Source organism: Python bivittatus, unplaced genomic scaffold (genome assembly GCF_059951505.1).
Source record: "Python bivittatus isolate LINGU-HERP-01145 unplaced genomic scaffold, Pbiv_v1 ctg000410_np1212, whole genome shotgun sequence".
Classification (NCBI taxonomy): domain Eukaryota; kingdom Metazoa; phylum Chordata; class Lepidosauria; order Squamata; family Pythonidae; genus Python; species Python bivittatus.
In genome coordinates, this window is record NW_028277067.1 from 8,633,482 (window position 1) to 8,646,272 (window position 12,791).

General features: G+C 41.8%; 1 protein-coding gene across 2 annotated transcripts; it reads left to right on the top strand.

The window, feature by feature from the left end:
- On the top strand, positions 1-11,174 carry NAGLU (N-acetyl-alpha-glucosaminidase). 2 transcript variants are annotated; one of them, XM_088143463.1, is made up of 6 exons: positions 1-478; positions 3,062-3,176; positions 3,271-3,417; positions 4,436-4,521; positions 5,349-5,605; positions 6,987-11,174. In XM_088143463.1, the coding sequence occupies exons 1-6, from the start codon at positions 51-53 to the stop codon at positions 8,201-8,203; spliced, it is 2,250 nt and encodes a 749-aa protein (XP_087999589.1). In that variant the 5' UTR covers positions 1-50; the 3' UTR covers positions 8,204-11,174. The 2 variants fall into 2 exon arrangements, with proteins under 2 accessions (XP_087999589.1, XP_007424968.2); XM_007424906.3 differs by having other exon boundaries at positions 2-478; positions 3,029-3,176.
- Positions 11,175-12,791: the final 1,617 nt, after the last annotated feature.

Here is a 12,791-nt window from a genome sequence, read left to right on the forward strand (position 1 = left end):
AATTGGTTCGCAAGGGAGCTGCGGCAGCCATTGGCCGTCGGGGCCCTTCGATGGCGCTTCCGCGGTTGCTTTTCCTTTGGGCGGCCGTAACGGCAGCGGCAGCCGCTGCTAATTCCCGGCCTTTGTGGGAATGGGAGGCGATCGCCCGTTTGCAGCCGGGGGCGGAAGAGGCGCGCCAGGCAACAGCGGTGTGGGAGCTGCTGGAGCGGCTTCTGGGCCCGAGGGCAGCCTCCGCCTTCGCGGTGTCCGTGAACCGGTCTTTGGCCGGGCCTGGCGGTCTCGACACTTACCGGCTGAGCTCGGAGGCGCCGGGCACGGTAAACGTCTCTGGCTCCAGCGGAGTGGCCGCCGCCTCGGGGATCTACCATTACTTGAAGGACTTCTGCGGCTGCCACGTCTCCTGGTCCGGGACGCAGCTCCGACTGCCGGAGAGTTTGCCGCCGGTCTCCGCAGAGATCGTCGTCACCAGTCCCAACAGGTGATTCGATTCCGGAGGAGAAGGAAGGCAAAGGATCCATAACCTCTGTTTGCGAAGCAGGAGTATATCCGGCTTCCCCTTGAAAATATGGGAAGTCAAGGCGTATCTCTTTGAGCGCGCCCGGGAAGCCGAGTTCTGCTTCAGATAAGTTCTCCGCTCTGCAGGTGGCCCGAAACTTTTGAGCCTTAATTACTCGGTGCTGAAATGACATTCAGCAGAATGTTGGCCCGGAGATGTGTCTGGGACTTACTGAACCTCCGATTGCCCAGTCGTTGTTTAAGGCAAAGGGGTTCTCTCCAGGCCTCATGCCTGTAATGTGGCAAGCATTGCCTTAACACGCATGGATTAATGATCACTTGGTCTCTCCCAATGTGTAAAATTCGGTCAGCCCTTTTCCCATTGAGGCTGAGCAGAAATAATTTTCCAAGTGCAGTACAAAGCCTTATCTCCCAATGAACTTGAGCCCCAGTGGTTTACTTTAAATTTAAAGTGCCTATTCTACCAAAAAGGAATGATGGATTTCAGATTGGTACACAGGAATATGCAGACTTGAAAATTGTAAATGTGCATTTTGCTTGAACTCTGTGGCCCATTGATTAGAGTCAGGGTCAAAACTGGGAGAAGAGGATCACATCCTGGGCTAAGCCAAGTTATAATCTGATTTTTTAAATATGCCTTTTTGGTTTTTAGTGCTAGAATTTATTGAACAATTTAATACATTCAGATTCACTCATAGTTTTCTTCATTTTAGTGCCCTAATGATTGGAGTCTAATCTTGTTGCTCTTATAAAATAATGGAGAATTCCCTTGCTGATGTATCTAGGCCCCCTAGAAATGTTCTGCCCTTCCAAAATGCATCTGGTTTGTAGGGGTCTGCTTTATACAGATCATCTTAGTCTATGTATGTATTTAAAACATTTATATGGCCGCCCATCTTGTAGCAAACAACTCTGGGCGGTTAACAATGATAAAAACACAACAATAACACCAATACAAAAAGAAAAGAAAGGATCAAGAAAAACCAGGCACCCAGTCCATAACTATATCCATTCATCTCTTCAATCTCCAGGCTCTGACCTTACTGTCCCAGTGCCTGGGGGGAAAGCCAGCTCTTCACCAATTTACGGAAGGCTAGGAGGGTGGGGACCTACCAGTTCTCAAGGGGAAGGGTGCTTCTCAGGGCAGGGATTGCTACAGAAATGGCAACATTTAAGGGAAGGGGCCTGGAGCGTGCGCCCTTTATCTGATCTAATGGAATGGATTCAGGGAGAGGTGGTCCTGCTAATAACCTTGCCCAGTACCATGTAGGGCTGTAAAGGTGATAACCAGCACTTTGAATTGCACCTGGAAAGAAAAAGGGAGCCAATGTAGCTCATGCAGCAATGATGTAACATGGGGAAACTGAGAGGTGCCCAATACTGCACAAGCTGTCGCATTTTGGACCTGTTATAACTTCCGGTGGTCTTCAAGGGCAGCCCCATGAGGAGCATATTGCAGTAATCCAGCCGGGAAGTGACCAAGGCATGAGTGATGGTAAGCAAGATATATATGAGTGTATGAGATAAGCTTTGTGTGAATGTGTTGAATGCAACTTAACTCTCCTTTGCTGATTTCACAAAACTAACCCAGATCAGTCCTTGGATGGGAAGCCACTAAGAAACCTCAACTTTTGTGACCATCAAAGTGTGAAATAGCTAACAATTCACTGCTCATTCATGATGCCCCAGACTGGCTGACTGAGAGGTTTTCTCACTGCTAATGGTAGGCTTCCGGGCCATGCAGATCAAATGTGGCTAGAGTGCAATGATAAGAAGTACAGGCTGATCTCCATCCATTGGGTCAGCCTTTCCCATCACTGGCACCCCTAGTGTATTGGAACACAACCTAAGGTCCCAGGGTTCATCTGGTCCACCCACCCCACTGAGTGCCTTTCCCATGTAAAAAGATAAAAGGTTCTCAAATTCAGCTTGACTCCTGTTGACTACAGGTAGTCCCCAGTTTAAGAACGAGTTCTGTTCCTTAAGTCAAATTTGTACATAAGCTGGAACAGTATTATTGTATAATACTGTATAAGTAGTATTGTGTAATGAACTTGACCCATTGTGTATTTAACTTGAATCATTGTGTATTTAAATCGAATGTTGCTACAGTAGGCTCCATTCTTCACTATGGGTTATCTTTAAATCAGGCGTTCTTAACCCAGGGACTACCTGTACAAGGATATGAACTTTTCTTGGCAAAAATACGTAAGTGGTTGGTCGATGTCTTCTTCCAAAGTTTTTCTCCCCAAATATCCCAGTCTAGCTCACAATCCTGTGATTTCTTGGTGAGCTCCCATCCAAATTCTAACTACGTCTGATCCTACCAAAACTTTTCATGATCAGTCAAAATTGGTTAGGTACTACTACTTGTAGCCAACTCCTCCCAAAGTTGTGGGCCAAATTATAATTTTTAATTGAAAGAAGGGGGAAATCATGAAATGCATGCAAAGTAATTTTATTACATACATTTAATTAATTGTTTATGCACATATTGCATTTTTCTCCCAAGGTTCCGCTTCTATCAAAATGTCTGCACTTACAGCTATTCCTACGTGTGGTGGAACTGGGACCGCTGGGAACAGGAGATTGACTGGATGGCACTCCATGGCATTAACATGGCACTGGCATTCACTGGGCAGGAAGCCATCTGGCAGCAGGTATGTGTTATTAAGCATGTTATTATGGCTGTAACAATATTTAAAACCAGAATCTTCTCCAGAGCAACTTTCATGCTGTACTACTGTTTTTTAGGTGTATTTGTCCCTGGGTCTAAACCAGTCAGAAATTGATGAGTACTTCGCTGGCCCTGCTTTCCTGGCTTGGAACCGGATGGGGAATCTGCACACTTGGGCAGGACCACTGCCCTTCTCCTGGCATCAGAAACAACTGAATTTGCAGGTAGCTAGGCCTGGCCAATACAAAAGCTGTAGCCCGGTCTCTGGCAGTAGGGTGCCCTCCGTCTTCCTGTTGTATTTACCTTCATGCCTTTTGTGCCAAGCTATACTAGGCAAATGTGGGGTTGGGCTTTTGTCAGTCCCGCTGAGTTTTAAAGCAGTGAAGGTGAGCTGAGGAATCTAACCCTATATTTTTTAGTCTGTGTTTCAGGAAAAGACTGGAGGAGACATTCATAGGGATGTAATGCAGGGGGAAATACAGAGGTGTATAGCATCTGGACTTTCTGAAAAGTAGCAGTACTCCATTTGTCTGGCAAGAACCTTTCCTTGTATTACTTTAAAAGACACAAGGACGTCTATACTTTACATTAATGACATTAAAATTAACAGTAATGTTATTATCTTGGTAAACTAATCATAACCAGACTCATAGTATGTGAAATGGTTTCATGAGCACTTTTGGTGCTTGTAACGTTACTCATGTTGCACCTTTATTTTTTCCTCCTCTGGGCTCAGATTGGCTTACATGGGGATGGGTTCTTGTACTGAATCATCAGAGTCATTGTAGAAGATAGTGGCTTGTCTGTGATCATCAGGCGGGCATCACAACTGGTCAAGAGTGTGTTCCCAGCCACTGTTCTAGCTTCATCAGCTGATTTAATAACTCAGGGTTATTTGCAATTTATTTCTCTTTTTTTGAGGATATTATGGGAGAGTTTATAATGAACTCCTGCACCCCCACACCACTGAAAACTCTGGAGGTGCAAAAGGGAAAAATTAAATAGTCTGTCTAGCTCCAGTTGTGGTCCAATATTGGCTCTGCACACCATGATTCTGAGTAAAACAGAATTTTATCAGAAAATTAAGTCATAGATCTCATATCATATTGGTCACAGAGTGCACAGCTTTTTCTAGAACATGTGCCTTCTTCTGGACCAGTTTTATGGGGGTAGCAGGGCTCTGTGTGGATTATTCTGTGGGCTTTGCTTCATTGCTCCATCCTGCCTCTTTTGCCTTCCCAGTACAGGATCCTAGAGAGAATGAGGTCTCTGGGTATGTTGACAGTGCTGCCTGCCTTCTCTGGGCATATCCCCCAAGGCATTTTAAGGTAAAGGTTGGCCATGCTTCACATATATCAGAAAAATGAGTTGGGTTGATGAGCGTATAAGAAGCTGTCTCATACCAGGATAGACTGTTTTCCATCTGCCCAGGCATTGTCTACATCCTTTTTCCTTAACATCTACTGGCCAGCTTTGTTGGATTAACAATTCCATCAGTCCCCAGCTAGTGTGGTTGTAATTGTAATTCAGCTGAAAGGCATACATTTGGAAAGACTGGCCTGTACTCACTGGCAGCAGCCCCCAAGGTTTTAAAAATGACTTTTCCTGGAAAGAGGATTCTTGAACTCGAGACTCTTTTGTATGGAAAGGATGTGCTTATCCACTAAGCAGTGGCCACAGTGGCCTTCCTCCAAGGGATGTGGGACAGGCTGGCCCAGAAAGTGAGGACCTAGACTATAGGATGTTGGACTTTTCGGGGGCAAGTGAAGTATTGAATGGAGTATTCATGTGAAAGCCAATGCTAGAATAAGAGTATTCCTGGGGGGGAAATTCAGAATGAGTTTAAGTAATAACTCTGAGAAATGTTTTGAGCCCGTGCAGCATATATTTTCTCTTACTGTTAACCAGACCTCTTGACATCTGGGTCCAAAGAACAGTGGAAAAGATACAACAGGGATATATGATTTTGAGCATATTTCTTGCTTTGAAATTACCAAACTTACTAATATTCTGGATTCCTGCCATCATGATCATTGGCATTCTCTTTGTCCTGAGTCTAAATCTTCCTGCAGAAACACATAGCACTTAGCACACAACGCAATGAATTTAGAGTTGGCTTTATAATCTGTTTCACAGTGTTTTTCCCATGTCATAGGGCTTTTCCACAGGTCAATGCCACACGGCTGGAGAGCTGGAGTCACTTTGATTGCACCTATTCATGTGCTTACCTCTTGTCGCCTGAAGATCCCATGTTTCAGGTCATAGGGACCCTCTTTCTAAAGGAGCTGATCAAAGAGTTTGGTACAGATCATGTATACAGTGCTGACACCTTCAATGAGATGCACCCACTTTCATCAAATACCACCTATCTCTCCAAGATCAGCGCAGCTGTCTTCCGCTCCATGACAGGAGGTACAATGTGACAGGGCCTCTTGTTCCTCCCTATTTCTCCTCTCTTTACCTCTGCTCATCTTTAGCCCATTTAGCCATGCATATTACAAGGATAATAGTAGAGCCTCTTCACAACATTTTAAATGGTGAATTAATATCTGTAAAGGCTGTGGAAATTCAGGTTTTTTTCTTAATAATGTACTAAAACATTTATAAACAATCTTTTCTTCTGTAAGAAGCTCACGGGCAGTTCACTGTAATAAGAAGAATCCCAGTCAATAAGAATAACATTAAACCAGTTACCAGCCAAGTTTGCAAATAAACTATTAAAAATCTGATGAAATAAGAAAAGTTTCCCTAAAAACTATCACCAAGAAGCTTACCAAGCTTCTTCCACTCCTGGGATGCTTCTATAAAGAAGGCCTATCTCACATTACCACCGGACATACTTCTCTTGGTGACTAATTGCAACATTTCTGTGATGGCCATGTAGGGTAAGATGGTCCTTTCTTTGCTGAACTGCAAAGAAAGATGTACATCATGTGAACATTTTTGCCCAGTGTTAGTTAGCTAGAGTTTGAGTCATATGAAAGGATTTGTGCTTATAAAGTGGGCATTATTCTGTTTCTTGTTGCCGAGAATTTAGTTAAAAGGACTCATGAACTTTGTAGCTTTTCTTTTGCTTTTCTTTAAATAATGTATATATACAATTGTTAGTTCTTTGTTACCATGCAATAGGATAGCTTCATATGTTCACATGTTGCTCAGATATATTATTCTGCATAATTTTGAGCTAGAAATGAAGCACAGCACCAAAACCATACCAACTCTGATCAATGGAATGATGCATTTACTTTTTTTTATATAATTAGATTTATGTCCTGTTCTTCTACCATGGAGTTCAGGACATTCATAGGATTTCATATTTTTATTCTTGTAATATCTCTGTGAGAAAGATTAAACCAAAAGATAGTGATTTGTCCAAGGCCATCCAGTTAGCTGATTGATTAGAGATTTCAACCAAGGCTTCATCTGCTGTAATCCATCCATTGTACCACACTAACTCTCATATTATGTTTACACACAATAGATTTACAGCCATAGGTTTTCAGGTTAAGATTAACGGTATGAATTATATTGCTGTGTTTGCTAGATCTGTAACAAAAAAATCAGAGCCAGAAAAGTATATTTCCAAGTTTTCTTCCAACAGAAATCCAGGGCAAACATATAAATAATTTTAGGTAAATAAATGAGAAGAAAACAGTATGTTAACAGTATTACAGATTTGTAAACAGAAAGAAACTGAATCTGTATTTTCTCAAGAAACAGATAGAGTATAGTATAGAAGTAACTGTCTGAAACTGTATTTTTTCCTTTATTTGAACTATACCTCTCTTCATAGCTGACCCCCATGCCATATGGCTGATGCAAGGTTGGCTTTTCCAACACCAGAGAGACTTCTGGCAACCTGCTCAAGTTAAAGCCCTCCTTCAAGGTGTACCTATAGGCAGGATGGTGGTGCTGGACCTCTTTGCTGAATCTAAGCCTGTCTACCTCTGGACTGAATCCTTCTATGGGCAGCCCTTCATTTGGTGCATGCTTCACAACTTTGGTGGGAACCATGGCCTTTTTGGCACAGTGGAGAGCATCAACCAGGGTCCTTTTGAAGCCAGACGTTTTCTCAACTCTACTATGATTGGCATTGGCCTCACCCCTGAAGGTATTGAACAAAATGATGTGATATATGAGCTCATGACAGATTTAGGTTGGCTCGAGGAGCCAGTAAATCTACAACAGTGGGTTGCTACATACACTACAGAGCGCTACGGTGTCAAAAACATGCAAATAATAAAGGCCTGGCAGCTGCTTTTCCAGAGTGTCTACAATTGTTCAGGGCCTTGTGTAAATCACAACCACAGCCCCCTTGTTCGCCGTCCTTCTTTTCGGATGAACACAGAGCTCTGGTACAACAAGAGTGATGTCTATGAAGCCTGGCAGCTGTTTCAAAATTCTTCTGGTGAACTTGGCAACAGCAGCACCTTCTGCTATGACCTGGTGGATGTGGTACGTCAGGCTCTGCAACAGCTAGTGAGTGATTACTACTTGGAAATCAAACAGGCTTTTCAGAGACGTGTGCTATCACAACTCCTGATAACTGGTGGTGTTCTGATCTATGACCTTCTTCCAGAACTAGACAGTCTCCTCTCCAGTGATAGGCATTTTCTGCTGGGGAGCTGGCTGGAGGCTGCCCACAAAATAGCCACCAGCAAAAAGGAGGAACAGTTGTATGACTTCAATGCACGCAACCAGCTGACTCTTTGGGGACCTGATGGCAACATTTTGGACTATGCCAACAAACAGCTTGGAGGGCTGATGCTGGACTATTATAGAACGCGTTGGAACCTTTTCATTATCACCTTGGTGAAATGCCTCAATTCTGGAACACCTTTTCACCAGGATCAATTTAACCAAGCTGTCATCAAAGTAGAAAGGGGATTTATCTACAATGGAAAACAGTATCCAACAAAGGCTACTGGCAACACGCTAGAGATAGCTACAAAGATATTTCTCAAATATTACCCCTCTGCTATGAAGTATAGTCACTTGATGGCAGTATGATGGAGACATGCTATTCTCAGTATAACTCTTTGGGTCATCGATTCCAGCTTTGTACTAATCTTGTGTTGGTTTTCTGAGAAAACTGATTTTTTAATATAGGTTCCAATGTTCAAGTAGAACTAGAACTATATGGGAGAAAAGACTAGTGTTCAGCTGTCAGAAAAAGAGATACATCAGGCTGTGCACAAAATGAGTGCTATTGGCTTGGATAGATGATCCCAAGACCTTCTTGTTTGGCTCCTCCTTAAGACAACCTATATCCCTACTTAGCCATCTTTCTCCCTATAGATCATTCTATGCAACTACGACCAGTGTGGTTTTGCTCCTCTGAAAACTTGTGTATAGAGGAAATCGCTCATGATTCTGCAAGACCTCTATAAGCAAAGCCATACTGTATTAGTTTTGTGTGAAAAGTCAGACTGGGGTAATGAAGGGTCCTGGAACTAAAAAACTATAGAGATATATTTTCCTGTGCCCCTTATGGCTATAATTATGAAAGAGAAGATGCACACTGATTCCAGTGCTTGCTGAGACTTCCAGTGCTTCTAGGATGCTCTTCCAATAGCTTGGAGTGTGGAGGGAAGGTAATGTTGCCATTCTAGAATCATGGAGCTGGCTTATAGAGGGTTTTGGGATGAACCAATGTTGCTTCTTCATGGACTTGGAAATACTTTAGGGAGAGTACCCAAACTGTCCCCACTAGTTGCCTTCCAGATGTGTAGGTCCACAATTCCCATTATCCTCTCATTATGGAGCATGTGATAATATTTATATGGTCTAACTGATCAGTTGGGAAAGACTGACTCATCTAGTTAAGACAATTTCCCCAAACCTCTTCTGAGTTCTTAGTCCATGTGTTTTGTTATTTTCCTGCCTGTCATAATCTTCCACAGTTCTTACTCTTCCTGAGTGACAGTTATATTTACACCCACACAGATACATATATATCATAAAGTCTAATCTCTGTAATGATTTCTGGGTTTCATTACTGTACAGATGTGCCCTCTTGTGGTCAGAGAGGGGCAAAATGAAGACTTGGTGTACTGTACTTCAAAGGATATGTAGTAAGGCTGTCCTAACCCTTCTGTTTAAAGGCAAAAAGATGCTTTAGAGCACTACGTCTTTTCCTGTAATCACTTGGCTGCCCTTTTCAGCTGCAGCACAATCTCAGGAAAATAAATGTTTGGCTTAAGGAGCTGCAGATACATACTGATACATCTCAAAGCACCTTTCTGGCTTCAAATCCAAACTGCTGTTCACACACTTTTTACAAGGCTTGTGGGCCTGCTTCAGATCTATTCCTGGCTCTCTCCAGTATTCAGCCACTACATTTAGTGTACTGTTTCTTATGGCTTAATATGCTGTGCAGATTCAGCTAACTCTGGTTTATTTAAAAAATTGTTAAACAATTGATACCTTAGTGCAAGTGTGAACCAGGTCACTGTTTCCCACATCAATTCTAGAATGGTTACCTAAAGTGGGTCTGAAGGAAGATAAGCATATGCCTCACATCCCCGTTGTGTTTAATTTTCCCACATGTGGATATTTTTTCTTGGTTTCTGTTGGGAGCTGGGTAAAAGGAGTTCAATCCAAAGAAATTCTTGAAAGGAAAATGTATTCCCTCAGATACTGAGATAAGTATTTAAAACAAGGACAATTTTTTTTTTTTTTTTTTGCCAAGATAGAATTGAACCAGTTGTGCTATAAGAATTAAAACACATTGCTTAAGTTCTAATCCAACTGAATCTATATGTTGCAGAGATGTAGGATTTCAAAAAATTCAAGAATCTATGTGGGAAAATGCTAACATATATTAGGAATATATTTGGCATACATTAAATAGGCATAATCAGTCTCTTAATCTGAGCAATTACAGTTGTTAACTTCTAATGGAAGCAAGACTTGGAGAAGGGCTATAGCTTGGTCATAAAGCATATACTTCTCATGCTAGAATTCTCATGTTTAATCCCTGGTATTTCAGGTCTGGATTTGTCAGAAATCCTGAAGAGCAGTAGTCACTGTAGAAAACACATGGTTTAATGATCTGTTTGAATAGGCAATTTCCTACGTAACTAAGACTTTGTAATTTAGGCTATTCCCTCAGCTTTTTGAAATTGGTTCTTGGATAAGCACTGTTTCCTATCTTCCTGCATAAACTGCCAGGTTGGCTTCAATAATATAGAAGCCAGCTCCAAGCCAACTCTGGGACAGATTGGTACTAGTGCCTGTGTTTTATTTTGTTTAGATATTTTATCCCATCTTCATTATTATTTATAAATAACTCAAGGTGGCAACATACCTAATACTCCTTCCTCCTCCTATTTTCCCCACAACAACTGCCCTGTGAGGTGAGCTGGGCTGAGAGAGAGTGACTGGCCCAAAGTCACCCAGCTGGCTTTCATGCCTCAGGCAGGACTAGAACTCACAGTCTCCTGCTTTCTAGCCTGGTGCCTGAACCACTAACCAAACTGGTTCTCTAAAGCTTAAAAAAAAATTTTTTTTAATTAAAGTTTTAAAATTTAAAAATTTGCTAAGAAACTTCCAAAGACATGTGCAGGCTTGCTTGTGAGAGGCTCTCAAGTTGTTTGAATTATGAGGCAAAGCTGGAGATAAATCCTTCTCATACAGGTACTGTAATAAAGTACCCATAATATCTAGCTCTGGGTAGAAACTAAAGGACAAGATGCAAAAAGCCACAGCATCAATACCTTCCAGCAAATATATGGGGTAAGGAGCACACTATGTTCTTCTGAATGTAGAAGTGATGATAAATACCGTTTCTTTCTGAAGGCTGGGGAGTGACCCAAGAATTCCAAACAACTAGTTACTGATTATTTTTAATCATTTTTGTTTTGCATTTGATTGTATTTATTTTATTGCTTGTTACCTTGAGTGTCTTGTGAGATGGATAACAAGGAATACCTCTAATAAATAAAAAAAAGTTGTTTCAAATATAAGGAATGAAGATCTTTGGACTAAGAATAGTTCCTTCTGGGGACTGCAGATACCAAGAAAGGAGGATAGTAAATAAGAGGAACTTTTTCTCCACTAAGATAGCTATAGATCTTTGAGGCAGAAGGTAATCTAGGAAGGATAGGATTTGGTCTGTCCTTCTATCCACTATTTCAAAATGACCCCTAGGATAACTAATTGTCACCTAGGTTTAATCCATTAAAAGATCAGATAAAATCCAGTGGTCTAAAGCATACATGTAAGCTGTGTAAACTGTTGAATCTGTCTGTCTGTCTCTGATCAGCAGAAGCCAATTCTGAGCATAAAAGTCCGAGAAGACCACTGACAAGTTAAAAAGGAGAAAAAGGAAGACAAAGGATCTGTCTGTCTATCTATCTGATCTCACTCTTTTCAGTTTTGACAAGAAACAGTACAGGTAGATAGGTTTACCAATAGAAGAAAATATCTGTAACTCAGGGTTGAACTGTGGAATCCTTGGTGTTCTCTGAGCTTGGTTATTTTCTTGTAGACATTTCATTACCCAATTAGGTAACATCTTTCATTACCCGACTAGGTGAAGATGTTACCTAGCTGGGTAATGAAACGTCTGCAAGAAAACAACCAAGCTCAGAGAACACCAAGGACTCCACAGATAGATTTACATTAAACATTAGGAAGAGCTCAAAGAGCAGTTATGCACTGCCCAGGCAGACTGTAGAATCTCAATTCTTTCAATGAGCCAATAGATATTTACTACGGATTAATCAGATTCTTCATCCACATACAATATTCTTGGATATTTAAATACTTTTTCTGACACTCTAAAAAAGCACATGTAGCTTCAGTGGGAACTAGAAATTGAAAATGACAGCATATGTTCAGAAGTTGCTTCTATGACCACCACATATGATAAAATGTATTTATTTAAAGATTTATAAGGCTGCTCAACTCAGTGCAACTCTGGGCAGCATACAGCATAAACACACAATAAATAAGAAAAAACAAAACCATGTAACAACAGACAATATATGTATTTTTAAATATAAATGTAAAATGGCAACCAATCATACAGCAAAACATCCATGGGGGGGGGCTCCCACTCAACTGGCCCCCAATCCCTGGGGGAAGATCCAGGTCTTAATGGCTTTCCTAAAGATGAGAAGAGTTGGGGCCCATTGTCTATCAGAGGCAGATTATTCCAGAAAGCAGGGGCAACACAGAAAAGGCATGTTTCCTAGGTCCCATAAGATGACAGGTTTTAAAAGAAGGAACCTTGAAGGTGCCATCTCTGTGGGAGTGTGTGGGGTGGGCAAATATTCTTGGGAGAAGGTGATCCCTCAAGTAACCTGGTGCTATGGCATGTAGGGCTTTAAAGGTAACCCAGCACCTTGCATCGCACCTGGAAGCCTATCGGGAACCAATGCAGCTTGTGGAGTAGTGGTGTTATGTGAGCATAATGAGATGTGCCCATAACTACCTGCTCTGCTGCATTCTGGACCAATTGAAGCTTCCAGATGATTTTCCAAGACAGCTCCATATAAAGCGCACTACAATAGTCCAATCGGAAGGTGACCAAGGTGTGAGTGATCATGAACAGGGCCTTCTGGTCCAGGAAAGGGCGCAACTGGCATTCAAG

Excerpts from the sequence above, each read along its gene's own strand:
- NAGLU (XM_007424906.3), top strand. The coding sequence starts at position 51 with ATGGCGCTTCCGCGGTTGCTTTTCCTTTGGGCGGCCGTAACGGCAGCG. Across the intron at positions 3,177-3,270 it reads AGGAAGCCATCTGGCAGCAG|GTGTATTTGTCCCTGGGTCT; the intron begins GTATGTGTTATT and ends ACTGTTTTTTAG. Across the intron at positions 3,418-4,435 it reads AGAAACAACTGAATTTGCAG|TACAGGATCCTAGAGAGAAT; the intron begins GTAGCTAGGCCT and ends TTGCCTTCCCAG.